Genomic DNA, 27,891 nt, shown 5'->3' with positions numbered 1-27,891 from the left:
CAGGTTTTCCCAATGTCTGGATTCAGCAAATCTGCTTCTATTTGTAGGGTAGTGGGACACAATAGAGAGAATCAATGACTTGCCCCTATTCGCAGGGCTGTGCAGCACAATAGCTAGGGCCAATAAAATGCCCCTATTTGTGGGGGGAGGAAGGGGGAACTTGATAGCAAGAGTCAATAACTCACCCTTATTCACAGGGTAGTGCGGACCTATGGCTATCCCTCCCCCTCCTTCCTTTTCTGATCCCCAAACCCTTTTTATCCTTTATTTAGCCACTCCCTTCGTCCTGCTACTGTGTATTACATAAATGTGGAAACACTTTTTGTCTTATTATGGTGGCCTCTGCTGGTGAATAGTTCACTGGTCACCTGCAGACTTTGCTCTTGATACATTCAATAGACACAAGGCTTCTGATTAGAGCAGATAGTTCATTGTTCTTAATCCCTTGGAATAAATGTCAAGGTGGGAGAGATCAAAACCTTATCCATAACACTAGCTCCAAAATTTTCCCCCCTGTTTTTACTACTGAGTTTCCAACTGCAGCCAGACAGATCATGCCATCAGCCATTCAATGTTAGCATTGGTTGTTTATCCGTGAATGTGTTTCTTGCAAACTTCTTAAAAAGTTTGCAGTGAAAAGGTTATACAACTGTTAAGGCCAACTCTAGAAATGAAAACTCTTCCGTGTGTGTGTGTGTGTGTGTGTGCGTGCATGCACGCGCGTGTGCGCTTGTGTGTACATGCTTAATTATGTATATAAATTATCTTTTTTTTCCTTCAGATAAAGGACTTGCCACAAGTAACGGAAGCATTGTTCTTTCTAGAAGAATTATTCCGGAGTTTGCTTCGCTACCCTGTATTTTGGAAAGCCCAGTTATCTCGGCTTTGTCTGCAGATGTTGTGCTTCTGTGAGATTTGTCTGAATATGACAGGGGAATGTTCATCTACAATTTGCTTAATAGAGCAAAATGTGGAGATCTTGCATGAAGTAAGAATTTGAGAAGATACAAAAGCTACATTTAAATGCTAAGTTTGTTGCCATTCTAAGGGTGGTTTATCATAATGCATGTAGGTACTCTTGTTAAGAATCTCAGATTAAAAAGAGTTTCATATAAAAAAGCTCATTCTGCATTGAAAAAGTGAAAAGTGCTCAGTATTGTTCTCATGTAGAGACTAACACATACTTAATACCAAATTCACAAGCGAATAGCATCCTCTATTTTTGCAACAAGCACCAACTTTCAGTACAAATTAAGAAATCTGATGTGTTTGGATCAGACTGTAATACTCCTTCAGGGTTGGCAGTTGCAAATCAGAGGGTCTTGTGCCTCTAAGTTGCATAGATGCTTTTTAAATCTCAACCTTCACTGTCTGTATATGGCCGCAGGAGCCTAATGGAGTTTTGAAAAATTTGATCTATATTTCTAAAACAGTTCCCAGTTAACTTTTAATGTATTGAAAATGTAAACAACTTTTCATATTAATGCTGAAGTAGTTTTATTTTGAAGTGACACAGGTTTTTTGCCATCTAGAGAAAATTGCTTTAGATGAAATCTCCATATATCAACAACTATGTTTTAGCACTGACTGGTTGGATTAAATGGAGACTGTAATGTAAGGAACTTGGCCAGTGTAGCCTAAATCAAACTGTAGAAAACTAATCAGAATCTTGTGGCTATTTAAAAAAAGAAGACTTAAATTGTATTGAAGCTCATGCTTTCCAGTTGATTACCTTTACTGAAAGGTTGCTGCTTTTAAATTTCGAGGTTTGATCAGGTACACTGTGTTCAGTGTACTATGTGCATTAAAAAGATCTGTAATATTGATGTTTTATTTTGACTCCATCTGGCTCAAAACTAAAGTCTTCAAACATTTTTTATTGCCTATTTAGGACTTTCCAGTTGAACAGGCCATAATTGGATTGGGTTTACTTCTACTCCAGAGTCCAGCATGTCAGCAGAAACCCATCTTAAACCTAGGTAAAGTCTTATTTAGAATCTCCAGTTTTCAAAATCCTGGTTTCTTGTTAGTGTTTCCTTAAACTTAAGATATTGTCTTTATGTAGTTGATGGTCTTTGAAGTTAGATGCAGAGATTGGAATGTTTATTGAATTAAGCTGTAATTTTTTGTTAATTAAAGTAAAAGTTTGATATGGGGGAGCCAAAGGTGCAAAGATCCCTCCTCCCCTTTTGTTTCCTGTCATGTATATTAGCATCTACTGTCTTGTTCTTTCTTTGTATCAGGGTTTAATTTTTTTATGCCATCTGCAGAATAGTCTTAGCATAGGTTTCAGGCCTGCTGTACCTGTTATTTCTGACAGTTCTTCTGATCTTGTGTTTGATAATCTTGAGAGCACAGAGTATAGCTTATTAGTTAAGCTGGGATTTTGACTTATTGTTTTGGAAAGAGAGCATAGACGTTTCCTGCTGATATATTAGAAAGGAGTTTCTATTGCATTCTATTTCCATGCTTCTTGATGTAAGATAGTCAGGTAGTTTGGTACAAAGGAGACATGAAATGTACATTTGGTGATGGAGTCCTTACCAGGAAAGTAATTTGCACTGTGGCGGTACAATGTATATTGCAACTCTTTGCAATTGTTACTATGCTTGACCAGGTTGTTGGCTAGAAAATACATATGTCGTGTTGAAAATCATAACTTTTTTTTCCATCTGTTTTTTTTCTCATGCTCAAATAGGCTGCAAGCTTCTTTCCTGTCCAGAAACTCAGAAGATTCCAGCCATGGCTATCATCTTAGTGATGCCTGTGTTGCAGATCTTATCGTCAACAGCAGTTGAGGATTGTATATCAGAGGAAGAATCTGCCCCCACGAGGCAACAGTTGGCTATAAATCTTTTGGAGATGGTGCAGCAGGAAGGCATAAAGGATAAAAAGAAACAGGTAAAGGTTTAATTCAGGGTTTTCCCTTCTTTTGGGTGCAGGAGAATGTAACCGTTTTTCTGCATCATTACATGCAGTAATAGAGATTATTAAAGGTAGTGTGTATTCTTTTTAAATTTCACATGAAAACTGTCACAATGTGCATTAAAGGTAAGTAAAATCGAAGTGCTAGGAAGGCTGCAAAAACCACCTCTAGGTTTTGGCATTGCTTCTACCTGTATGGTGCGCTTTTTTTTTCTTTTTTTTAAACAACTTTATATCTGCATATACAGTTTTAAGGGTATAAGTACGTTTTCATCCTGTGTTGCTTTCCAAATAGATACTCTCAGTACATCAATAAACTTTGGTCTCCTTCAGATTCCTGCTATGGTATTCTCATTCATCTGCTTCCTCCCAGCAATATAGTCGCATTAATTGCTACTCTTTTCTTCTCATTCTGCCTTGTTGGGGATAGGGAAGGAGAACAAAGTAAAAAGGGGCATAAAAGTGCTACATATTATGGTATCAAATGAATCTTTTTGTTAGTTATTGTTGCTCCCCTCTTATTTACTGATGCAGGATCTTGAGCCTGAGAACTCTCTTTCTCCCTACCCCCACAGAATCGGAGAAATGTAGGGCTAAAAGGAGCCTTGAGAAATCAAGTGCAGCCTCCTTCACTGAGAGAGAACCAAGTAAACCTAGTTAATTCCTGAGAAGTATTTGTCTAGCCTTTTTCTTAAAAGCCTCTACTGGTAAGGATTTCCATCATCTCCCTGGGAAACCTATTCAAGTACTTTACTTTCTAACTATATGAGCTGTTTTTCCAGATACCTCACCTAAATCTGTCTTCCTGTAGATTCAGGCCATGTCTCCGCATGCAGGAAGGTGGATGCTGGAGCGGTCAATCTTTGGTTGTTCAATTTAGCGGGTCTAGTAAGGACCCACTAAATGAAACACTGAAGGTGCTCCTGTTGGTGCCAGTAGTCCTACTTTTTGTGAGGAGTAAGGGAAGCAGACAGGAGTGTTTCTCCCTGTGATCTCCCATTGTGAGGCCAGTGCTGAAGCTTGGTTTTACGTAGCTAGAATTATGTACCTTTAGCCAACCTTCCCCTGTAGTGTGGGCCTGACTTAAGCCTATTACTTCTTGTCCTATCTTCAGTGGACATGGGAACTGACTGTAAAAGCTCTTAATGTATCTGAAGACTGTTTTCAGATCGATCCACAGTATTCTTTGGTCAAGATTAACATGATGGGTTTTTTAACCTTTCCTCATAGGTCAGGTTTTCAAAATCTGTGTCAAGATGCAGAGTTTGTTGTCTAAATCATTGAAGGCAGATGATGATCCAGTCTCCTTTTGACAACTTCCATCCAAATGTTCTAAGGATAGGTGAGAGTTGTCCGTCTTTTCAGCATTGTGCAAGTTAGGCTCCATGTGCTTCTTGACAGCTGTTTTCAACTCTTCCTGGAGGTTAATCGGATTGGTGGTGCATTTGAGACACCAAAACATAGCATTTTTTTCTCCTTGTTTCCACATCTAGAGTCCAACTCCCCGTTAGTGGTTTTTTTTCTTCAGAAGTCCATAGATGTCAGCCCACAAAAGGTAAACCATATTATAGGATGGATAGATGGGAACTCCTTAAATGAAGGCACTGTGATGCAATATTAAAGTACATAATTGTGAGTTTAAATGCTTATCACTGCACCAGGTAGCTGTCTTCTGGTCATGGGGATATAGGGATCAAAATGCTATAATTTCAGTTGTCTGTAAAGGAAGCTGTACTATCTAGTCATTCAAGTTATCTCCCAGGAGCCCAAACTCCAAAACGTGAAGGCTTTTCTCAAGTTGAGCTAGAGATTTTAGATGTTATATAGCTTTTACAGTCTTTTATTTCTAACTGTTTAATCTGGGTCCCTCAATCTTCCTAGGGAGATGTGTTTCCAGGATTTGTATCCTAGGTTTCCCCCTCAAAGTTCTGGAAACCTGGTTACTGTAGTGACTCATGAACTATGAAGAGGTGTGGTAACCCATGGTTCTGAAAATCACAAGAACAGCCATACTAAGTCAGACTAGTTGTCTGTCCAGGCCAGTATCTTGTGTTTTTAATAGTGACCTGTGCCAAGTGCTTCACAGGGAATGAAGGGTACGTCTACACAGCAGCATTATTTCAGAATAACTGACGTTATTCCGAGATTACAAAAAGTGCATCTATATTACAAGCCTTTATTTCAACATCATGTTGAGCTGGAGGACTTCTTACTCTGACTCCTGTAACCCTCATTTCACAAGGAGTAAGGGAAGTCAAAGTAAGAGTGTTTTTCCTTCGACTTCCTGCTGTGTAGACAGTGCCAAAAGCTGAAATACGCTGTTTTGAGTTGAGTTATGTGTAGCTTATTTCAAGTTTAGCTCTGCTGTGTAGGCGTCCCCAAGAGAACAGGGCAATTATCAAATGATCCATTTCCTTGAGTCCTAGCTTCTGGCAGTCAGACACTTAGGGTACGTCTAGACTACCGCGTTTTGTCGACGGAAGTGTTGTCGACAGATACTGTCGACAAAACTTCCGTCAACAATTTGCGTCCAGACACATGGAGTTCTGTCGACAAAGCAAGCCGCTTTGTCTACAGAACTCCGTAGTCTGGACGCAGTGTTACAGGCAATAACACCTGTCGACAGAGTTCTGTCGACAGAAAGTGTTATGCCTCATAAAATGAGGTATACCAGCGTCGACAAAACCGCGGAGTTCTGTCGACGTTATGTCGACAGAACTCCGCAGTAGTGTAGACGCTGGTATTGTTTTGTCGACAAAAGTGGACTTTCGTCGACAAAACTAGGTAGTCTAGACACACCCTTAGAAACGTCCAAGTACAAGGTTGCTAATAGCCATTCACAAGTCTTTTTCCCATTGACTTGTCCCGTTCTTTATAGACCCTATTTATTGTTTAGGCCTTCACAACATCCTTCAAAAAGTTCCGCAACTTGACTGTGTTGTGTACAGAAGAACTTCTTTTTTGTTTGTTTTAAAGCTGCTGCCCATTCATTTCTTTGGGTGACTTTTGCTTCTTGTGTTACGTCAAGGGGTAAATAACACTTGCTAATTCACTTATTGCACTCTGTTCATATGATTTTATAGTCTTCTATCACATTTCCCCTTAGCAGTCTCTTTTCTAAGACAAACAGTCATCTGATCACACCTTCATAAAGTATTACACGATTCCACCATGCTCCATAATCAATACTGTAGTAGTCACTGCGTTTCTCTCCGTAGTCTGTAGCAATTAACTGAAGCCCACCTTTCATCTAAATGGGCACTACTGCACAGTCACCAACAGTGGAGCACCCACGGGAACATCTCTTTCTTCGATTGAAGTTACTCATTCTGTGCAGTAATGATTGTTCTTTGAGATGTGTGTCCCCATGGGTACTTGATTACCTGCCTCCCCTCCCAACTTATTCAGGCAATAATAATAGCCCATGAGGGCGTCAAAGAAGAAACCGAGGGGAAATGGGCTGTGCACACTACTTCAGAGGTGGAAACACCACTCTCTGCTTGTACATGCTCAGCCCTCCCTATCTCAGCTTCACAAGTCTCCCATCTGTGGAGCCGGGACAAGCCCAACACAGCAGTGGAGCACCCGCAGGGGGACACATCTCGAAGAACAATTGTTATGCACAGAGCGAGTAACTTCTCTTTCCCGGCTCATACCCAGTCCCCACTACTCCCCTATCTCCCCTGCCCCTCACGGAGACTGTACTTTTAAGCTGACTCCCCCCTAGCACCGGCTCCTGTTCTGCCTTCTTTCTACTTCTGATAGAGGCAGCAGGGGGGCAGGAAGCGACTAGTTGAGGGACTAGTCGACTTTCTGATAAGCTTTTGCTTATCAGATAGTTAACTAGTCACTTACATCCCTATGGAGAGCTGCCGAATTAATTCTAGTCATAACTAAACTTTGCTGGCAATTTGTATACGAATAAACAATAGTACTCCCAAATATATGGAAAGGAAAAGGGCATGATTCTTTAGAGAGGGAAAGGGAATTGTGGTCACCTACACTGCTATAAGAACCTTGTGTTTTTCTAGCTCACTGTATGCAGTTAGGATGTAGAAATTATTAACACCATACTCGTTCATTTCACTAAAATGCACAAATACAAATGAAGTTGTTCCGGTTAAATACTGAGATTCTCTCCCTTCTCTCTTCTCAAAGGAACAATGTGTCAGAAATGGAGTAAGTCATTGTAAAAGAATGTTATATGCCTGTGTAGGTTACTACTGTACCTGCTGTTTAATGGTAAGGAAATTAAACCTATCTCCACAGAACAGTCTCTGAATCTCACAATTCAGTGGAATACATGCCTGAACTATTGTTTGAAAAATGCAACAAAAAAACTGATCTGTCTCTGCCACCAAGGGATACATTTTCTGTCAGTGCTGGCACAGTTCCAGTGGAATTTGCTTGGCGAAATTTCTCTTCAGGACATTTCTCAGACTGGAATTGCAGTGGTTATGTGTTTTTCCTTTGTAATCCTCAAAACACTTATGGTGTTGCAGCTTTTTCTCAGCATTTATTTTCCTTTATTCATGTTGCAGTAGTAAGACATTTGAAGTGTAGGTGTAACCAACCTCAATTCTAGTAGTGGTTTCAGCTATGTTGAAATTACCTCTTAGGGACTGATCCTGATTTTCAGATGCCAGAGAGAGCTGAAATAAGCCACTATCCTGCTGGATAAGACCTCTAGCAATACCACCTAAAGATCCTGAGCTTATTCATCTGCCCACATTCTGATTACATTAGCCTTTCTCTGACAAACGGACAGTGGATTGCAGGTTGTTGAGTTTTTCACATAGGTGTTGGAATCCATATTGGAATAAGAACTAATTCTAATTTAAATGCTATCCTAAAAAGGTCATTTAAAGTATAGAGACTTTATAGTTCTCATTAATCAAAATGAATTTGTTACATTCAAAATACCATAAAAATTAAAGTTGAAGATTTATTTAGAACTGCTATGACTGCTGATAGAGAATCTCTCTTGTGCTTGGAAATTTAAGAATGAATGTCCCTGACTAAGAAGTGTCACTTTCTACTTTCCTGCTGGAAATCTTTCAAATTCATTCCTTACTTCATCTGTAACACTAGAAGATTTACTTGGTGTTCCTTGAGTCCTTAACTCATTTTTTTTTCATGTAAATTGTTGCTCTGGGGTGAGGCTGTGGCAATTGATTGCTGCTGAGCGAGAAGGGACATTCAAAACAGGGCATTTGAGTTATGTTGCTCTTTAGTGACAGAACCGATGTACAAGCAAATTAGGGTTTTGGTGATGACTGAATGTTTGTTCTTCTTCGCGGAGTCTCCCTGTGAGTGCTCCACGTTAGGCGTTTCAGTGCCTTGTACTTACAATCAGAGATTTACAGCAGCGGTGCCCCGGGTGGTGACATGCGCACAGTGCCATCTCACAATTCTGTGAATGGTAATGGATGCATGTTGTTAACTATCCCTCAGATCCTTCACTACCACCTTTGGCATAGGTTGGAACACGGCAGTTCTCTTTGTTTCATATTTCAGATAAGATTCCCTTATTCTTCAGACCTACCCATGGTCTCTTCTTTTCTTTTTTAATACCCCAGTTGATATTCCTTCTTGGAAAAAAAATCCTTTTGTTATCCTTTTCTCAACAGGATTTTCACTATGCCAGGCTCACCTGGTTTTAAAAGATGCTTCACTTGCAGGCTTTCCATACCTACATCATATGGCCAAACTCAGAAATGCCCTAAATGTAAAAATACAGGCAGTCCCCAAGTTACGCGGATCCGACTTATGTTGGATCCGCAGTTACGAATGGGGTTTACTCCGCGTCTCCCTGGTCTGCTGGACTCCAGCAGACCAAGGAGATGGGGAGCAAAGCCTCTGAGGATGCCGGCAGTGGGACAGCCACGGCGCGTCTGGGTTGTCCCGCTGCCCGCGTGCTCCGCGGCTTTGCTCCGCGTCTCCCTGGAGACCAGCAGACCAGGGAGACGCGGAGCAAAGCCGCAGAGCACGCGGGCAGCGGGACAGCCCAGACGCGCCGCGGCTGTCCAGTTGCCGGCGTCCTCAGAGGCTTTGCTCCCCGTCTCCCTGGTCTGCTGGTCTCCAGCAGACCAGAGAGACGCAGAGCAAAGCCATGGAGGACATGGGCGGTGGGACCGCGGTGCGTCTCGGTCCGCCGCCCGCGTCTCCCTGGTCTGCTGTGGGGGGAAGCGCAGCTAGTACACCGCCCCCCCCCCCCAGCAGACCAGGCTTTTCTCTGGACGCCTGTGGTAGAGCAGCTGGGGCGCTGCCGGTTGGTCCCGCAGCACCGCTCTGGGTGCTACTGGACCAACCCGGCAGCACCCCAGCTGCTCTGCCCCAGGCGTCCTGATTCAGCTGCTGCTGGTCAGTTTCAGCAGCTGCTGAATCAGGACGCCTGGGGCAGAGCAGCTGGGATGCTGCTGGGTTGGTCCAGTAGTGCTGAGGAGCGGTGCTACTGGAGCAACCCAGCAGCACCCCAGCTGCTCTGCCCCAGGCGTCCCCAAGTCAGCCGCTGCTGAAACTGACCAGCGCTGACTACAGGAAGCCCGAGGCAGAGTTGCTCTGCCCCGGGCTTCCTGGAATCAGCCGCTGATCAGTTTCAGCAGCAGCTGACTTGGGGACACCTGGGGTTCTTAAGTTGAATCTGTATGTATGTCGGAACTGGCATCCATATTCAGCCTGTTTTAACTGATCAGCAGCTGATTCCAGGAGCAACTCTGCCTCGGGCTTCCTGTAGTCAGCCGCTGGTCAGTTTCAGCAGCGGCTGAATCTGGACGCCAGTTCCGACTTACATACAGATTCAACTTAAGAACAAACCTACAGTTCCTATCTTGTACATAACCCGGGGACTGCCTGTACCTCAGTGAGGTCTCTTAGACTACAATTAAAATAGGTCCTCTTGGAAAAATCTTTGAGACCATCTTCAGAACCAGAAGCCCAGACTCTGCAGCCTCAAAAAACACCCACAACTTCGGATTAGGGTTCCTGCCTGCAGGACCCTTCAACTAAAAAAACTTCTAAACAAAAGTGTGTATTCTCGCCTGGGAAGGATTTCCCCTCAAAGTGTTCACCAATGCCAAAGTCCACTTCGATGCCAGCATCACTGTCACCGTCCCTTGGACGCCGGGCACAAAGGTTCTATTAGTCAGGAGTCATAATTTTTCCATATCTAGATGACTGTCTAGTAACAGCAATACAAGGTACAAACTTGACACTCAAGCTCCAAATAAATGATCAAGACACAGCAACTGGAGTTGATAGGAGCTATCCTAGACTACACACAAGCATACACCACATTCCCACACCATCACTTCTTCGCTCTCACCACCCTGGCCACTACCGTCAACAGTCGGCAAGTCTTGGCCAGAAAATGTGTTCAACTTCTAGGGCATGTGTCAGCATTGATTTGCATAGTCAAACTGGCCAGATATCACATGCATTGTCTCCAGGATGGCTCTGGACCTGGTACATTTCACACAAACATTGTGTGGACAAGTCCCTTGGTGTCAGCAATCACACCATCCAAGGCAAATGGCTGCTCTACGAGACATCGACCCACATCAGTGTGCTTGAGCTGTGTGCTGTCAGAGGTGCATGTGCGTATTTCCTTCCCCTTATTTAGAACATATCAGTAAAGATACATATTGTGTACAGTATGTATATTCTATTTAAACTGCCAAGAAGAGGGCACTTAATCACCTATGTGCAGAAGCCATCAACCGGTGGCAATGGTGCATAAATCATTAAATAGATATTTCAGCCGCTTACCTGCCAGGATGCCCAAACACAATAGCAGATCACCTAAACAAGCACTTCCACTACAAACACGAGTAGGAGTTGCACCTGCAGGTCCTTCAATACATATTCCAGGCCTGGATCTATCCACACATAGACTTATTAGCAACTCATCACAATTCAAAAGGCCCCAAATATTGCTCCAAGGCGGGACTAGGGATGAACTCCAAAGGAGATGCTCTCCTCATCAAATGGGACTATCCCCATATGTATGCTTTCCCCCCAGTCCCACTATTCAGCAGGATCCTTCAAAAAATTATATGGGACAATTCATGAGTGATACTAATAGCACAAACTTGGCCAAGACAAATGTGGTATCCTTACCTGAATCAACTAGCCATAGTACTTACCTTTAATCTTCCTCACACTTCTCATCTTCGTACCCAAGACGAAAGGTTAATCTGCCATCACGAGATTCTGCTCTTACACCTCAAGGCATGGCTGCTGAAAGGCTAGCTACTTCTCATCTGTCTGCCTCAGAAAAAGTGAAACAAATAATTCTTAACAGCTGTAAGCCTTGCACAAGATATATTTACTCCCAAAAATGGAGTCATTTCCTTACCTGGAATCCCAATCCATCTCTCCACATTCTGCACCACTTCATAAGATTCTGGACTACATACTCTCCTTAAAAAACAAGGCCCTGACTAGCCCCCTCAATTAAAGTACACTTGACTGCAATCTCTGGAGAACATAACAGGGTAGATGGCCATACAGTGTTTGTGCACCCGATAGCTAAGCTATTTCTCAAGGGACTGAATAACATCTTCCCTCCAATAAAGCAGCCAACATCATTATGGGATCTTCACCTAGTTCTCAGAAATCTTACAGGACAATCTTTCAAACCCACAGCCACTTGGTCATTATTGAATCTTTCACTGAAGAATATCTTACTCGTCGCCATCACCATGGCCAGGAAAGGCAGTGAGATAGTTGCCCTTATGGTGGATGCATCCTCTACCATGTTTCTAAAAACAAGGTCATCCTAATGCCACATCCAACATTTTTCCCCAAGTGTCTTCTTTCCACCCTAACCAACTGTTGTACTTACCTGTCTTTTATCCAAAGCCTCCTTCCGATGCCAATAACATGTAAGTATACAAAACCCTTGAGAAAATCACCCTTACTTTTTATTTCGATATCAAGAATGTTTCATGGGCCAAACCATATCTAATCAAAGACGATTGAAATGGATTTCATCATGCATTCGCCTCTGCTACCCTAAACATAGTATTCCTGTACCTAGAAAAATACAAACACACTCTACAAAGACAATGGCTACTTCTATAGCATTCCTTAACAATGTCTCAATTCCAGATATATTCAAAGAAGCCACATGGACTTTCATACACACATTTATGAAACATTATGCCATAGACATATATGCCAACCAGGACACACAGTTCAGCATGTCTGCACATTGACAGCCTCCGAAGCCCTTCCTTCCAGTCCAGTAAATTACTGCTCCATGGTTACCTACAGTGGAGCACCCTTGAAGAAAAAGAGGCATTTATTCTCTTTGTGCAGTAACTGACATGTATCGGTTACCATTTATAGCATTGTGAGAGAACACCACGTGCACATTGCCACCCATGGTACTGCTGCTGAAAATCTCCAATTATAAACACGGGGCTCCACAACACCTGCAGCGGAGCACCCACAGGAACAGTCATCTCAAAGAACATCAGTTACTGCAGAAAGTGAATAATCTCCCCTGTTTCTTCAATGAATAGGGTACCTCAAAGTTCAGTTGGGCAAAATTTGGATTTATTGCATTTTTGGTTTTCAAGCTTTAGATTTGATCTTTCATGATACTAATTTGTTTGTGTTTTCCAGTCAGCCTTGAAGGTCAACTTTCCTATAACCAGTACATACAATTTATTGTATACAACGTGGAGGATCCTAGAGCACATGGAAGAGAAGTCTGCAGTGTCTGCCTGGTTATCTTCCATTAAGTCAGTATTACCATTTATGACTCAAGTTCCCACTCATGTTTTCCTTTTACTGGCTTATCTCCTGGTTCAAGAAAATGGAGAGAGTCTTCGTGGAGTACTGAGTGCCACTGTGGACATAGCCAAGTCAGATTGCTCTCAGGTAAAATCTTATTATTTTTGTATTCTATATGGGTGGTATGCTTCAAGGGCTCTTAGTGTAAAATCCCACATTAGCCTTTTTTATTTAATGTTGGTGTAAAGAGAAATATTTTACTGCTGTGCAGTGAATTAAGAATTATTAATTTTTTTTTTCAGAATGTTTTTCAGGGCATGGTTTGCAATAACATAAGGGATAGTTATTTAAAAAAATAGCACTCATTTCAAGAATGAAAGAATTTTGAGAGTTGTGATTTTTTTCATTCTGATAGCTGCACAGTCAGGGCCGGCCTGAGCCATTCGTGCACCCTGAGAGTGCGGCGCCACCCCCGGGAGTGCGACGCATGTGTGGTTCCGCCCCCGGGCACGTGGCGTCACCCGCCCCCAGATGCCCAGCGCATGCATGGTCCTGCACCCAGTGCACGGTGCATGCGTAGCCCTGCCCCCGGTGCGTGGCGCATGCATGGCCCCGCCCCTAGGTGCCCAGATCATGTGCCGCCCCTGCCAGGCCTGACAGCCCCATGGGGCGCCCCGGGTGGTAGCCTGGTTGGCCCGTACCTTAGGCCAGCTCTGTTCACAATAGTGACAGTATTGATTTTGTCCATCGGAAGTGTTGAATCATTGAGGCTATATAAGTATTTAGTTATTAATGTGTAACTGCGTTGAAAGTAATATTATGCTTGTCTAACATGGGTGTGACAGAATGGAGAATTAATGTCTGTTTTCACTTGGTTTACTATTTCGAGCATATTATGGGGAAGTGGAAGATATATCTTCTATTCCTGGCTCTGTCGTTGACTTTCTGTACGAACTAGAACTGCTGTACTTTTTCTAGTCTGTAAAAGGGAGCTAATAACTCAGCGGGAGTGGAAAGGATTAACTAATTTTGTGAAACATTGTGAGACTTTTAATAGGAACTGTTATGGAAGAGCAAAGTAGTAGTACAGGTATATGATTTTAGGTTGTCTGTGTGAATTTTCTGGTGAGTAAGCCCAAAATAGTTTTAAGCATATTCCTGTGTAGCTTTTAAAACTTTTATTAGAAAAAGGTTCAGCCATTACAAAAAAGTGAATGTATATCTCTCTTACATTGTTTTTCTCTTCTTTTTTTAGTTGTAAGATGTACAAGTTTGGAGAGAGGACCTATATTTGTGGTCTTACCGTGTGTGTATATATATATATATATATATATATATATATATATATATATAAAGAATACAATGCAAGAAAATTGAGAAAAGTCTATTAAGCCATTTCTGGCATCTCATGACCTGATAAATCAAAGCCTCCCTGTGGTTGCCATGCTGGTCTCAGAATCTCTTGATGTCTGTAGACTTAGATTACAAATTTACCTGAATAGTCTATGCTATCTTTTTTGTCTGCTTCACTCTTTCTAAATTCAAGGCAGATTTTTCACACTCCCTCTAAATTCAAGCCATGTTTTTCATGGGATCCGTATATCTATATATATTGAAAGACAAAGATAGGTACTGGGCTCTACAATTTAGCAATCCTAACACTAGATAGTTAAGTGTCCCTGACTTATTTATAGACGTATGACTAAGATAATACAGTAGATTATAAAATATTCATATTTATTTTGGACAAAATGGGTCACTCATGCTGTCTCAGCTTAATTCTTACCAGTTCACTTAATTTAGATAGGGAACTTGATGCCCAAATCAGCAAAGCTTAAGTTAACTTGGGCAAATTTACCTCGTGTCTTCATAATAATAAATTGCTGACCCTGAACACAAAGATGTCTGTTTATCAGGCTTGTGCCCTTAGAACCTTCTTTCATATTTGTGAAAGGTGGGTTGTATACCTCAAGCGGGAGCAGGGAATGAGCAGTTTCACTCTCCATCCTTGGAGTTGCTTAGTATCAACAAATGACCAATAATGAGATCTTTGAGAGAACCTTCTTCAGTCTCTGCAGACTATGCTGTCCTTTTGCAGGCTTTGGTGGTTGGGAGTGTGGAGTGCAGCCTCAAGATAGTTTCCCCAAATTGAGCTCTATTGCCAACTTGAGAGCTGCCTGTGATGCAGAAGAAGGTCAGCAAGGCCACAAGAGTAATAGAATACTAGAACTGGAAGGGACCTCAAGAGGTCATCAAGTCCAATCCCCTGCCCTCATGGCAGGACCAAGCACTATCAAGATCATCCTGATAGATGTCTATCCAACTTGCTCTTAAATATCTTCAGGCCACAACCTAATAGGCAGTTTATTCCAGTGTTTAACCACCCTGTTAGGAACTTTTTCCTAATGTCCAATCTAAACCTCCCTTGCTGCACTTTAGGCCCATTTCTTCTTGTCCTGAAAACCACATTCCCACTGACAACTGGGAAAATCCTGCTCACAGTAGTTCATTTTGGAGAATCTGGGTTAAGACTGGTGCAGTCCCTGTGGAGAGCAATCAGAGAGCCTAGGCTGAGGCTCTGTGGTGAGCCAGGAAGCAGAGCATGCTTTAACTTCAATTTGGCAAGTGGGCCAGATATGGGAAGATGTGCCACTAGGGAAAAACAGGCTCTTCTCCAATACTATTGCTAAGTGCCACTGATACACCAACTTTGTCTCATCTCCTTTCATCCGTTAAGAAGCTGGGTGGCCATTTGTTGGACAGCAAGGGAGAATCCTTAAAAGTTTGAGACAGTCCTGTAACAGAAGACCAGTTTTATTTGCCTGTTTATTAAATGGACTTCTCTTCGAAGTGCTAGATTGCCCACTCTTTAGAGCAGGAGTTGGCAATGTGTGAATAAGGAGTGTGAGATTGGGTTTTTTTTGGTTTTATTTTTGTTTTGTTGTTTGTTTTAAGGTGCTGGGTTAGAATGTGAAAGGTTAACCAGTTAACATCACACTTACCAGGGGCCCATCATGGACAAAGGCTACTCAGGCATTCAGATCAGCCTCTGTCCATGCTGATCCAGGTGTATCACAGGCTGGGGCTGCTCCAGACGTCTGGAGCTGTTCCTGTCCACAGCGTCCCAGACTCATCACAGGTAGGGGCTGTTCTGAATGTCCAGAACAGCCTCTGTCGATGTTGGGCCAGGTGGAGGCATAGACAGGAGCTGCTCTGTCTGGGCTGGAGAAGCTCCTGTCTGTGGCAGGGAGCCGCTGCAGCCTGGCCATGGCAGGGTGATGTCAGGGGAGTACTGCAGTGTAGTTGGGAATTGGTTAACAGATTAAACTTCACCTTTAACTGGTTAACCAGTTAAATGGGATTTTATATCCCTAGTGCTGAGTGCTCTGGACCTGATCCACTGAAGCTTTAGTTGGACGGAATTTATTGGGATTATGAGAGTGCTTTATTTGGTCAGGGCCATCATGCTACTTGCACTGTGTTGCCAATTGAACTTCTGCTACTCATTTTTTCCTCTCCTTTTTTCAATGTTCTGTGTGCTTATGGCTTTTTTTTGTGAGATAGTTGGCAGTGGGGCTGTATATATACATGGGTTTGGAGGATATGTATATAATTTTTAATTTTTTTAATTGAGATTTTCCTTTGTTTCTAATTTTCCTAGCATTTTTATGAAACTTTCTTTTTTTAAAGTTTAGGCTATTGTTCCTCATTTTTAAACAGGCTTTGTTTGTTTTTTTTTACAAATTTAACAGCATTGGGCCTCAAATATACTGCCCAGGTAACATGGAAATATTAGTTCAACCTTTTTCTTATCAGACATATAACAATGTAAGATCATAAGAACGGCCATACTGGGTCAGACCAAAGATTCATCTAAGCCAGTATCCTGACCTCCAACAGTTGCCAATGCCAGGTGCCTCAGAGGGAATGAATAGAACAGGTAATCAAAAAGTGATCCTTCCCCTGTCACCCATTCCCGGCCTCTGACAATGGCTAGGGATACCATTTTTAGCCATCCTGGCTAATAAGCATTGATGGATCTATCGTCCATGACTTTATCTAGCTCTTCTTTGAACCCCGTTTAAAATCCTGATCTTCACAACATCATCTGGCAAGGAGTTCTACAGCTTGACTATGGGTTGCATGAAAAATACTTCCTTTTGTTCGTTTTAAACCTGTTACCTATTAATTTCATTTGGTGACCCCCTCGTTCTTATGTTATGGGAAAAAATAAATAACTTTTCCTTCCTTACTTTATCCACACCAGTCATGATTTTATAAGCCTCTATCATATCCTCCCTTCTCCCTTTACTTAGGCTCTTCTTTTCTAAGCCAAAAAGTCCCAGTCTTCTTAATCTCTCCACGTGGCACCTCTTTCAAACCCTTAATCATTTTGTTTCCCTGTTTTGAACTTTTTCTATGCTAAGCTATCTTTTTTTAGATGAGGCAACCACATCTGTACGCAGTATTCAAGATGTGGGCTACCAGGGGTTTATACAGAGGCAATAAGATATTCTCTGTCTTACTTTCTATCCCTTTTTAAATGATTCCTAACTTTCTGTGTGCTTTTTTGAGTGGATATTTTCAGAGAATGATCCACAAAGACTCCAAAGATCTTCCTCTTGAGTGCTAGTTTAGTCTCCATCAATTTGTATGTATAGTTGGGATTATTTTTTCCAATGTGCATTGTTTGCATTTATCAACATTAAAATTCATTTGTCATTTTATTGCCCAATCACCAACTTTTGTGAGAACCTTTTGAAATTCTTGAGAACCTTGGAGGGAGGCGGGAGCTGAAAGTGGAAGGAGAGGTGAGGAGAGTCTCGGGGCTGGGAGTGGCACCTGACTCCAGTGATCCCACCGCCACGGGTGCGGGGGCCATGGTATCCCTGGGTGCATGGTTGGGGAAAAAGCTGGAGGATCAGGAGCTGGCACAGGCAGCATGCTGGCAACAGGGATTGCATGGCTGCGCATGTGGTGCAGCCCTGCTTCAGCATCTCCCAACAGGATTCTTGGTGCAGTGGAGCTGGATATCTTCCTGAAGTCTGCAGTCCAGAGTCAGCTCCATGAATCGGATTCCACAAGGTGCTCCCTGTGGAACTCGTCCATGTGTCTCCAGTGCCTGTTCCATGTGTCTCCAGTGTCCCCGGTTCCTCGGGATCAGGAGGCTGCCCCGGGTGGTGTCAATTGCCCCCCTCTAGCTGCTGCTCCAGCTGTGGAAAACAAAGAGAGACAGTCAGTCATCCCAAGAGACACTGTGCCTGGAGCCTAGCCCTCGTCTCTGAGCCAAGAGTGACAGTTCTCGGCTCAGATGAAGGCGATGTGCTTGGAGGAAGGCCATGTGCGCCCTAGCCAGTGGGCCTTTGCCTGCAGGGATGCAGGTGTCCAAGGGGGGGAGCCTCACTATTCCCTATGTCTAAGGAGGCATGTGAAGGTGCTGGCCAGACTGGTCCCCTGGGGGTGGGAGGGAGGCCATGGGGCGGCAAGGCTTCCCTCTGTGCCACGTACATGCCAGGTTTGGCAATGGTGGTGTCCCGCAGGGAGAGAATTTGTATCCCTGTCTGCTAGAGGAGAGGGGGATAGGGTGTTGCAGGGGAGGTTTGTGTGAGTGGCAAACGCACTGCTCCAAGAGTGCAGGCATGTCCATATATAGGACTGCGGAGAGTGTGTGTGTGTGCGTGCATGCTCATATTTCTGCATGTCCCCAGCTGTCTTCTAGTGGTGGCTTGTGGAGGGTGTCCCACCTCCCTGGTGTCATGAACATGGCCTTTCCAGACACCCTCTGGCCAATAGCACAAGGGTCCTCTGGTGCAGCCTGCTGCAGCTGTGTGCCCAGGAGTGACGCTATATGTGCTCCCACATGCGCAGGCTGCTGCATCAACCCTCAGGTGGCAAAGTCCGAGTGAGAAGTACGTCCCAGCCCTTCGCCCACCAGTTCCACCCTCTGTGTGCAGAGAGCGTGATGGCACTCATCTGATGGGACTTCCCTGGCCTCATATGATGCCTGGGACACATCTAGGGCGTGCGGTACCAGCTCTAGGCTCAGTATGATCACAGAGCTGGCCTCTTCCGGCTCCTCCTCTTCTCCTCCTCGTCCTCAATGGTTCTGTCCTCCTGGGCAATGGCATAGCGAGAGGGGGCCGTGGGGAGCAACTGCCCCCGGGCGCCACCAATTTAGCCCCCCTCCGCTCCCTCTGTCATCTCTCTGCTCACCTGCTCCTCCTCTGCCTGCTGCCCCCAGCTGGAGCCTTCTCCGCACCCAGTATGACTCTCGTCCATCTCTGCCAGCAGGTTTGTGCATGTGGGGGCCTGGCCCCAAACTGGAGGGGGTGGGAGAAGACGCAGTACAAGCTCTCCCCCCCCCCCCCCCCGGGGTCGGGCTCAGCCATGCGCCATGTTCAGGGCCTCGCTACGCGGCGGCAGTGGTGGCAAGGGGGTGCAAATTTTGCCATTGCCCTTGGGATCATAACACCCTGTCTATACCTCTGCCCCTGAAGAATGACAACAGGTGTCTTGAGCACTGAGTCCACTACTGGGGAGGGAAAGGGACACCCCCACCCTTAGGATGCAATCCAGGTCCTCATAGTAGGGGCAGGTGTGTGATTCTGCCCTGGAGCAGCAGCTGTGCTCTTGGGCCCTAGCATATGCCTGGCAGAGCTCTTTCACTTTGATCTGCACTTGCTTCTAAGTGCGGATGTGCCCCTTGTTGGCCAGGCTCTCAGCCATGAGGCCATACACATCGACATTCCTGACCCCAGTGTGCAGATCTGGAGGTTGGTCTCATCATCCCAAACCTCAATAAGGGCCAGGATCTCCGCACTGGACCAGGAAGGTGCACATCTCTTGCATCCCTAGACTAGTGCTTGGGAGCTGTCTGACTGCACCCTGGGAGCAGTAGAGGGCTGGGTGGGAGCAGCAGACTGGCTCATTGTGGCCCATGGGGAAGCAGTGGCAGCTCTTGAGTGGCTCAAGGCTGTCAGGGCCTCCTGTCTGACACAAGCCCTTCCCCTAAGGCTGCAGCTTTAAGGGTTCCTGGGGAAGGTGGGGAGGGGTATTACAGAGTTTTGCTGAGTGTAGACAGAGCGGCCAGCAAGGCATTGTGGGAAGGACTGGTGGCCCCTTATTTCAAAGTAACTTCAGCCGCTCTGTCTACATAGTCACTGTTCCAAAATAATTATTTCAGAAGAGGCGTTATTCCTCATAGAATGAGGTTTACAAAGGACGAAATAAGCCACCTGTTGTTTTGAAATTATTCAAAATAACGGAATTGCTGTGTAGACACTTGCATAGTTATTTTGGAATAATGTCGCTGTGTAGACGCACCCATAGAGGCTGTGAGTAGCATCCTATGTTTATTGCTTGTAAAGTCTATGCTACAGCTACATTAATCTCTTCCATAGGTTCTGTATTTATTTTAACTCTACCTCATGAGTGGCTCAAAAACAAGTCTTCTATTTCAGTCTTTAAATATCTTTTTTACACAAAACTGTAGTGTCAATAATAAATTAATGGAGCATTACAGAAATTTTCTTAGTAAAAAATATTTGCAATAATTTGGTTTTGCACATAGCATCCCTCTTCCCCTCCACCTATGGGGAAGCCTATGGATCACTTTTGTGTTGGCTTTTTCTGTTTGTTTCCCCTCTGCCCTAGTGCAGAAGCCTGAAAGCCTGTTTTATTGTTCAAGATGAGTGATTGTATTTGATCAGTTTTTAGCTATTTTACCAGCTGAAGAGTGTTAGAGTAATAGTCTGAAACATTATGGAAAAAAGTCCAGAAATCTTTTTAAAAGGTCAAAGAATTAATAGCAGTGCATATATGATCAGGTTGTCTTAAATCAAGTCATTACTGAGTTACATTGACACATGCTGTTCATGAAAGACTTTATACAGTCCTTTTAATTGGATGAATTGTCTTGTTGTGCAAAAACTGTTTTTATACTGTGTGTGAAACCACCCGTGCTGCAAGGGGAAAAAATTAAATGGTCTGACTGAGAGTTCACTTGTGAATAGTAATACAAGATCTATTGCCATTATTAGGGGATTATGAGGCTCTAGAGGACATTCAGTCTTTTATGGGTTTCAGCTGCTGGAATGAAATATTTTAGTGGTAAGTGACACCCTTCTGGGAAATTAATCTGAAAATGCATTATCTTATGTCTTTGGGAGAGGGAAAAATTTTGGGGCGGAGGTGGGAAGATGACTAACAGCACAGTGTGTTCGCCTTATTCATCTAGAAGTTCTGTGTAAAAATCCAGTGAACTTTATTTGGCTCTCTGAAAAGTGTCTTAAGTAATACTTGATGGCACTATTTGACGGCACTATTCTGTTGCTCATATAAATACCAGATAATGGCCTTAGGAGAATGGGTATGTTACAGTGCATTCGGTGGACAGATTCTTGGAGCGATGTTTGCTACAAGTTTATTAGGATACTTAAACACATGCAGTTTTATAGAGCATATGTGGGCCAGATTCTCTTACATGCTCAGAACTACTAATCAAAATCCCCACTTATGTAGGCACCCAGATGAAGTGGCCAGATTGCTCAGCCTCCAGCAGCTCTCGTTGTTCTTCTTCGAGTGCTTGCTCATGTCCGTTCTGATTAGGTGTATGCGCGCTGTGTGCACGGATTCCGGAGCTTTTTTCCCTTAGCAGTATCCATAGGGCCAGCAGGGAGCCCCCTGGAGTGGTGCCGGTATACTGGTGCATATTATACCCCTGCTGGCCCTCCCACCTCCTCAGTTCCTTCTTACCACCCGTGAGGGTAGCTGGAGCATGCTTCAGGCTATCTCTTAGCAGCTTATTTCTTATCTGTTGTATTATAGTTCTAGTTGAAGTTTTTATCTAGTTAAGTAGTTGTCAAGTGTTGTAAATATTTAGTTAGAGAGGGGAGCAATGGAACCCTCCCATGAGGGGAGGGCATGCCAGGGCCCCAGGGCTTTAAACCCTGTGCTTCCTGCTCCAAACCTATGCCCTGCCGAGATCCCCACTCCGACTGCCTAAAGTGTCTGGGTGAGGCCCATGGAGCTGAAAGCTGCTCTATCTGTAAGAGCTTTAAGCCCCGGACCAAGAAGGAGAGGGACTCCCGGCTGAAACTCCTGCTAATGGAGTCAGCACTGCAGCATCAGAGCGAGGAGCGGCCTTACTCTGCCCGCAGCACACCGTCGGCAGCACCCCCGTCGGACAGCACGGCACCGAGGCACAGATCGCAGTCCCCGGTGCCGAGGGCCTCCAAGAGCTCGAGGGGACGCTCGGTAGAGAGGAGTGCCCAGAAGGTGTACCCTAAGGAGGGGCACCTTTCTTCTAAGTCCTCCAAAAAGAGGTGTAGCCCGGACAGGGGCAAGAGCCCGGGGCAGCCTGTGGGGCTAGGAGAGGTCCGTCGGCCCTCCACCCCAGAAACTTTTGAGGCAGCCCGGGACCTCATTCACGTGGCTGTGGATGAAGGGGAGGGCTCAGTGCCGCAGGAGTGGACCGCGCCGGCACCGGCCTTAAGTGCCCCCCAGCAGGCTATGGCCGGGTCGTGGGACCCTCTGGGCGAAGGGCAGGCCTCGTCCAGCAGCAGATTTTCTCGGTGCCGGGAAGAACACCGGCACCGGAGCCGGGATGAACATTGGCACCAACCCCGGGCCCCTTCCCGACGGCAGCGGCACCGGGAGCGAGTGCGCTTGCGGCGCCGACGGCACCGGCACCAGTGCAGGGTCCGGTGCCGCAGACGGCCCCCTGGACGGTGCAGGGCCCCGCACCATACTATGTGCCATCTGCGGTGCCGCAGCAGGCACCCCACATGGCACCGACGCTGATGCCTCTCCCAGCACCGATCCCTGCTTACACCTTGGGAGCGCAGCAGCAGGGTGCGGCGCCGCTGCACATGTTGGCACCGGAGGGTTATGTACCGGCCTATCAAATGCAGCTGGGCGCGGTACCGCCGCAGCAAGGACCTCCACTCATGCCCCCACCGGCACCGTGTGCGGTGCACAGGGGCAAGCCATCGGCCATGGCAGCCCAGCGAAGGGTGCAGGCTTCATCGGCCCCTCCCTGGTCAGCATCAGAGTACTCTTCGGAGTTGGAGGCCGTGTCGGTGGCATCGGCCAAGTCTTCATATAGGTCGCGGCCCCGTCATAGGTCCCACTCATCGGTCAGATCATCTCACCGGGAGCCGGTGGACCAGCAGCAGTGGCAGGGGCAACCCCAGTGGGCTTTCTGGACGCCCTAGGCATACCACCAGGCCCAGGGGCCTCCCCCTATGGGGCCGGCAGCGGAGTCGTCCCGAAGGAGTAGCACTCCGTCTGCCACCCCCTTAACAGCCCCCCTGCCTGGAGACAGCTCGTCTATGGTGGCGATGCCAAGACCCCCGGTTATTGGTCAGGGGCAGGGGGCTATGTCCCAGCCGGGCTCAACCTATGTGGACATCTCTGCCTGGGGGGAACCAGGGGCACAGATAGCTGAGGAAGAGGCAGTTCCCTCAAGGGAGTTCTCGTCGTCTTCACCAGACGAGGCCCTGGCCGACCCCGCGCCCCAGCCCCCGTCGATGGACTCCAGGGCGCACCAGGAGCTGCTCCGGAGGCTGGCAGTCAATCTTGCGGTCCAGCATGAGGAGATTCATGAGGACCTAGATCCTATGGTGGACATCATAGCGGCAGCGGGCCCTGGTCAAGTGGCGCTCCCACTGAATAAAACGGTGGATAAGCTGTCTAAAACTCTGTGGCAGATGCCGGCTTCTATCGCGCCGACCCAGAAGGGGGTCGAGAGAAGGTACTATGTACCCCAGGAGGGGCATGAGCATCTTTTTACCCACCCGGCTCCGGGATCCATAGTGGTTCAGGCTGCTGGGCAGAAGGCGCGCCAAGGGCCTCCAGGTCCTACTCCGAAGGCGAAGGAGCCTAGGAGATTGGATCTACTTGGCCGGAAGGCCTACGCCGGGGGCCTCCAGCTGCGTATAGCTAACCAGCAACTGATGCTGGGACGTTATGCTTTTAACACATGGGCATCTATGCAGAAATTTGCCAGCCAGCTTCCTCCCGAATCCCGCCAGGAATTCGGGGCCCTGACGGAAGAGGGACAAGCAGTGGCGCGTACCTCTCTCCAGGCGGCCTTGGACGCAGCTGATTCGGCAGCCCGCACTATGGCCACAGGGGTTGTTAGGAGGCGTAGTGCCTGGCTGCAGGTGTCTGGCATCCCACCCGAGGTGCAGACCACCATTCAGGACCTGCATTTTGAGGGGCCAGCCTTGTTTTCAGAGCAGACTGATTCCAAGCTGCATAGCTTGAAGGACTCGAGCGACCCTGAAGTCGCTAGGGATAGATACCCCAGCACCTCAGAGGCGCTCTTTCCAGACTAGACCATATCCTAGAAGGGGGCAAAACAATGATAGGGGTCGCAGGAGAGGCCGCAACAATAGCCGCCCTGACCTCCTCAGGCGTAGGGGCCCTCAGTCAGACTCCAAGAGAGGCTCAGGTCCGTCACCCGGTCACCAGACTAAGCCCTCATTTTGAAGGTATGCCAGAGAGCAGAGTACCAGTAGCGCCTATCTGTCCACCCTTTGGGGACCGTCTTTCCCTCCTTTACCAGGAATGATTAAAGATCATGTCGGACCGTTGGGTCTTAGACCTGGTGAAGCAGGGATATACTATCCCCTTCCTTTCCTACCCTGCCTCCCACCCTCCATCCCCTTCCCTTTTCAGGGACCCCTCTCACGAGACACTCCTTCGGCAGAAGGTGTCCAACCTGTTGACGCTAGGGGCCATAGAAAGAGTGCCCCCAGACGTAAGGGGAAAGGGTTTCTACTCCCGCTACTTCCTAGTACCCAAGGCGAAAGGGGGCATGTGTCCCATACTAGACCTCCAAAACCTGAACACCTTTATAAGGAAGACAAAGTTCAGGATGGTGACGCTAGCCTGCATCATCCCATCGCTCAGAAAGGGGGACTGGTATACTGCTCTCGATTTAAAGGATGCGTACTTCCACATTTCAATTTTTCCAAGTCACAGAAAATTCCTACGGTTCACGGTGGGACAGGACCACTTCCAGTTTACGGTCCTCCCTTTTGGACTGTGTACAGCCCCGAGAGTCTTTACCAAATGTATGACGGTGGTAGCCGCGTTTCTGCAGCAGCACAGGGTCCAAGTGTTCCCATACCTGGACGACTGGCTCATAAGGGGCAAGTCTCGAGAACAGGTGTTGGATCATGTCTCAAGGGCCAGGGTTTTGTTCAAGGGTCTCGGCCTCCTCATAAACGAGGCCAAATCACTGCTAGAGCCCACGCAAGTCATAGACTTTGTGGGGGCCCATCTGGACTCGCCTTTGGGCAAGGCGTCCCTACCGAGAGACAGATTTATGACCATTCGCCCTCTGGTAGTGGGGCTGCAGGAGTTCCCGACTACGACGGCGAGGACCTGCATGAGGCTCCTAGGCCATATGGCGGCGGGCACTTACGTGGTCCAACACGCCAGGTTGCGCATGCGCCCATTGCAGGGGTGGCTCAAGGTAACGCACAATCCCTTGAGGTCGCCGCTAGACGCGGTAGTGACTATCCCTCAGGACATACTTCGTTCGCTGGACTGGTGGAAGGACGAGGGCACGGTGTGTGCGGGGGTCCGATTCACCAAGCCGTCCCCGTCAGTGCAGCTGGTCACGGACGCTTCGGACGTGGGATGGGGCGCTCACCTGGGCAACCTCAGGACGCAAAGTACGTGGCCAACAGAGGAGGCTCACCTCCATATAAATATCAAGAAGCTGCAGGCGGTCAGGTTGGCCTGCAGGGCGTTCGTTCCCCACTTACAGAACAGAGTGGTGGCGGTGCTGACAGACAACACTACGGCCATGTTCTATATCAACAAGCAGGGTGGGGCGCGTTCCTCTCTCCTGTGCCGGGAAGCCCTAGATCTATGGGAACTGTGTATAGCCCACGGTATTTTCCTGGAGGCATCTCACCTTCCGGGAACCAAGAATGGGCTAGCAGACAGGCTCAGCCATTCGATCCAGGCGCACAAGTGGGTGCTAAGGTGGGATGTACTTCACCGGGTCTTCCAAAGGTGGGGGTTTCCCCGCCTGGACCTGTTTGCAACTCTGAGCAATGCCAAGTGCAGGGAGTTCTGTTCGTACATGGGGCATGGTCTGGGCTCTCGGGGAGATGCACTGCAGGTCAGCTGGCCCAGGGGCCCACTCTATGCCTTCCCCCCCGTTCCCTCTGATCCACGACACACTCCTCAAGAGTGCAGAGGTTCAGGGCCCGGATCATCCTGATAGCGCCAGTATGGCCTCGACAGTACTGGTTCACCACCCTGCTGGATCTGACTGTGGAGGGCCCGCTCAGGCTACCCCTAGTGCCAGATCTAATCACTCAGAGCTGCGAGGCCAGGGTGGCGCTCCGCCCAAGCCTTCCATCTCTCCACCTAGCAGCATGGCTTCTCAGTGGCTCTCAGTGACGGAGCGAGCCTGCTCCAGAGCAGTCCAGGAGGTCCTCTTAGAAAGCAGAAAGCCGTCCACTAGAGCCCTTTACGAGGCTAAGTGGAAGAGGTTTACTTCCTGGCTGGAGGGCAGGACGCTCGCTCCAGGTGAAGGGGCAGTTCCGACTGTCCGGGAATTCCTTCTCCACCTGCGGAAACAGGGCCTGGCCACAGCCTCCCTAAGGGTGTACCTGGTGGCCATAGCGGCCTTCCATGCCGGGGGGGCCAAAGGTCTACCTTTGCCAATCCCTTGGTTAAAAGATTTCTAAAGGGAGTCGACAGGATGATGCCATATGAGAGACCTCCAGTACCGGCTTGGGACCTTAACCTGGTCCTGACTGCCCTTATGAAGCCCCCGTTCGAGCCCTTGGCTTCATGCTCTTTGATACATCTGTCCTATAAGGTAGCTTTCCTCGTGGCCATTACCTCGGCCAGACGGGTGTCAGAGCTTAGGGCTCTCACCTCAGAACCACCTTACATAGTGTTTTTTAAAGATAAGGTGAGGTTGTGTCCACACCCAGGGTTTCTTCCCAAGGTGGTCTCGCACTTCCACATGTCCCAAGATATTTACCTGCCAGTGTTTTACCCCAAGCCACACGCGTCGCCCAGGGAACAGGCTCTGCACTGCCTGGACGTTAGGAGGGCATTGGCTTTCTATATAGATGGGACACGAGAGTTTCGTAAGTCAACTCAATTGTTTATTTCAGTGGCGGAAAGTATGTGTGATCAGCCAGTCTCGGCGCAGCGTATATCCTCGTGGATTACTTCCTGCATTCGACTGTGCTACGAGGGTGCGGGTAGACCACCGCCGCGCATACCAGCACATTCCACTAGAGCCCAGGCAACGTCGGCGGCGTTCCTGGCCTGCGTGCCGATCTTAGAAATCTGTAGGGCAGCAACCTGGTCATTGGTGCACACCTTTGCCGAGCATTATGCAATCACTCAGCTGGCCAGGGAGGATGCTGCCGTCGGGACGGCAGTTCTGTGCTCTGCAGAATAATAAAATAGTAGTTAGTCACCTTCCGACCCCGCCTCCGGAGGGGGGACACGGCTAGGGACTCACCTAATCAGAATGGACATGAGCAAGCACTCGAAGAAGAAGAAGAGGTTACTTACCTCGTAATTGTAGTTCTTCGAGATGTGTTGCTCATGTCCATTCTGCATCCCACCCACCTCCCCGTGTCGGAAGGAGCCGGCAAGAAGGAACTGAGGGGGTGGGAGGGCCAGCAGGGGTAAATATGCACCGGTATACCGGCGCCACTCCAGGGGGCTCCCTGCTGGCCCTATGGATACTGCTAAGGGAAAAAAGCTCCGGAATCCGTGCACGCAGCGTGCGTACACTTAATCAGAATGGACATGAGTAACACATCTCGAAGAACTACAGTTACGAGGTAAGTAACCTCTTCTTTTCACTGGAAACTGCTGCCAATTTGTTTAAATGGGAAACATAAAGGCGTGAACTCTGGAAAATCTAGTTCTATGAATCCATTGTTGTAAACTTTTGAAGTACAGGTTGGACCTTCCTGATCTAGCACCCTTTGGATCAGATTGATCCCGAACGAAAGGATTTTCTGGACCATGAGAGGGGATCTCTTCCACCAACCCCATGGCCTTTCCCAACCTCTAGCTTTGCTTCCAGCTGCCAGTCCAGGCTTAGCTTGCTGGACACCAACCAAATCTGCCACAGGGCTCCAGGTTGTGCTGCAGGGTTCCCAGATATGCCACCATCCACTCTCCTCTGCCTCCCCCTCCCGCTTCTGTCACACCGCCGCCTCACTA

General features: G+C 47.0%; 1 protein-coding gene across 1 annotated transcript in view; it reads left to right on the top strand.

Annotated features, from left to right (window-relative positions):
• FOCAD (focadhesin) overlaps positions 1-27,891 on the top strand; it is a 231,132-nt gene that overhangs the window by 53,651 nt on the left and 149,590 nt on the right. Inside the window, exons 9-12 of the mRNA XM_075931485.2 lie at positions 782-988; positions 1,892-1,979; positions 2,699-2,901; positions 12,556-12,813. Of these exons, the coding sequence (XP_075787600.2) occupies positions 782-988; positions 1,892-1,979; positions 2,699-2,901; positions 12,556-12,813 (756 nt within the window). The remainder of the gene's footprint in view (positions 1-781; positions 989-1,891; positions 1,980-2,698; positions 2,902-12,555; positions 12,814-27,891) is intronic.

Source organism: Pelodiscus sinensis, chromosome 6 (genome assembly GCF_052426305.1).
Source record: "Pelodiscus sinensis isolate ZL-2025 chromosome 6, ASM5242630v1, whole genome shotgun sequence".
In the NCBI taxonomy this organism is placed as follows: domain Eukaryota; kingdom Metazoa; phylum Chordata; order Testudines; family Trionychidae; genus Pelodiscus; species Pelodiscus sinensis.
The sequence above is the reverse complement of the archived record's forward strand: the minus strand, read 5'-3'. Positions and strand labels throughout refer to the sequence as shown.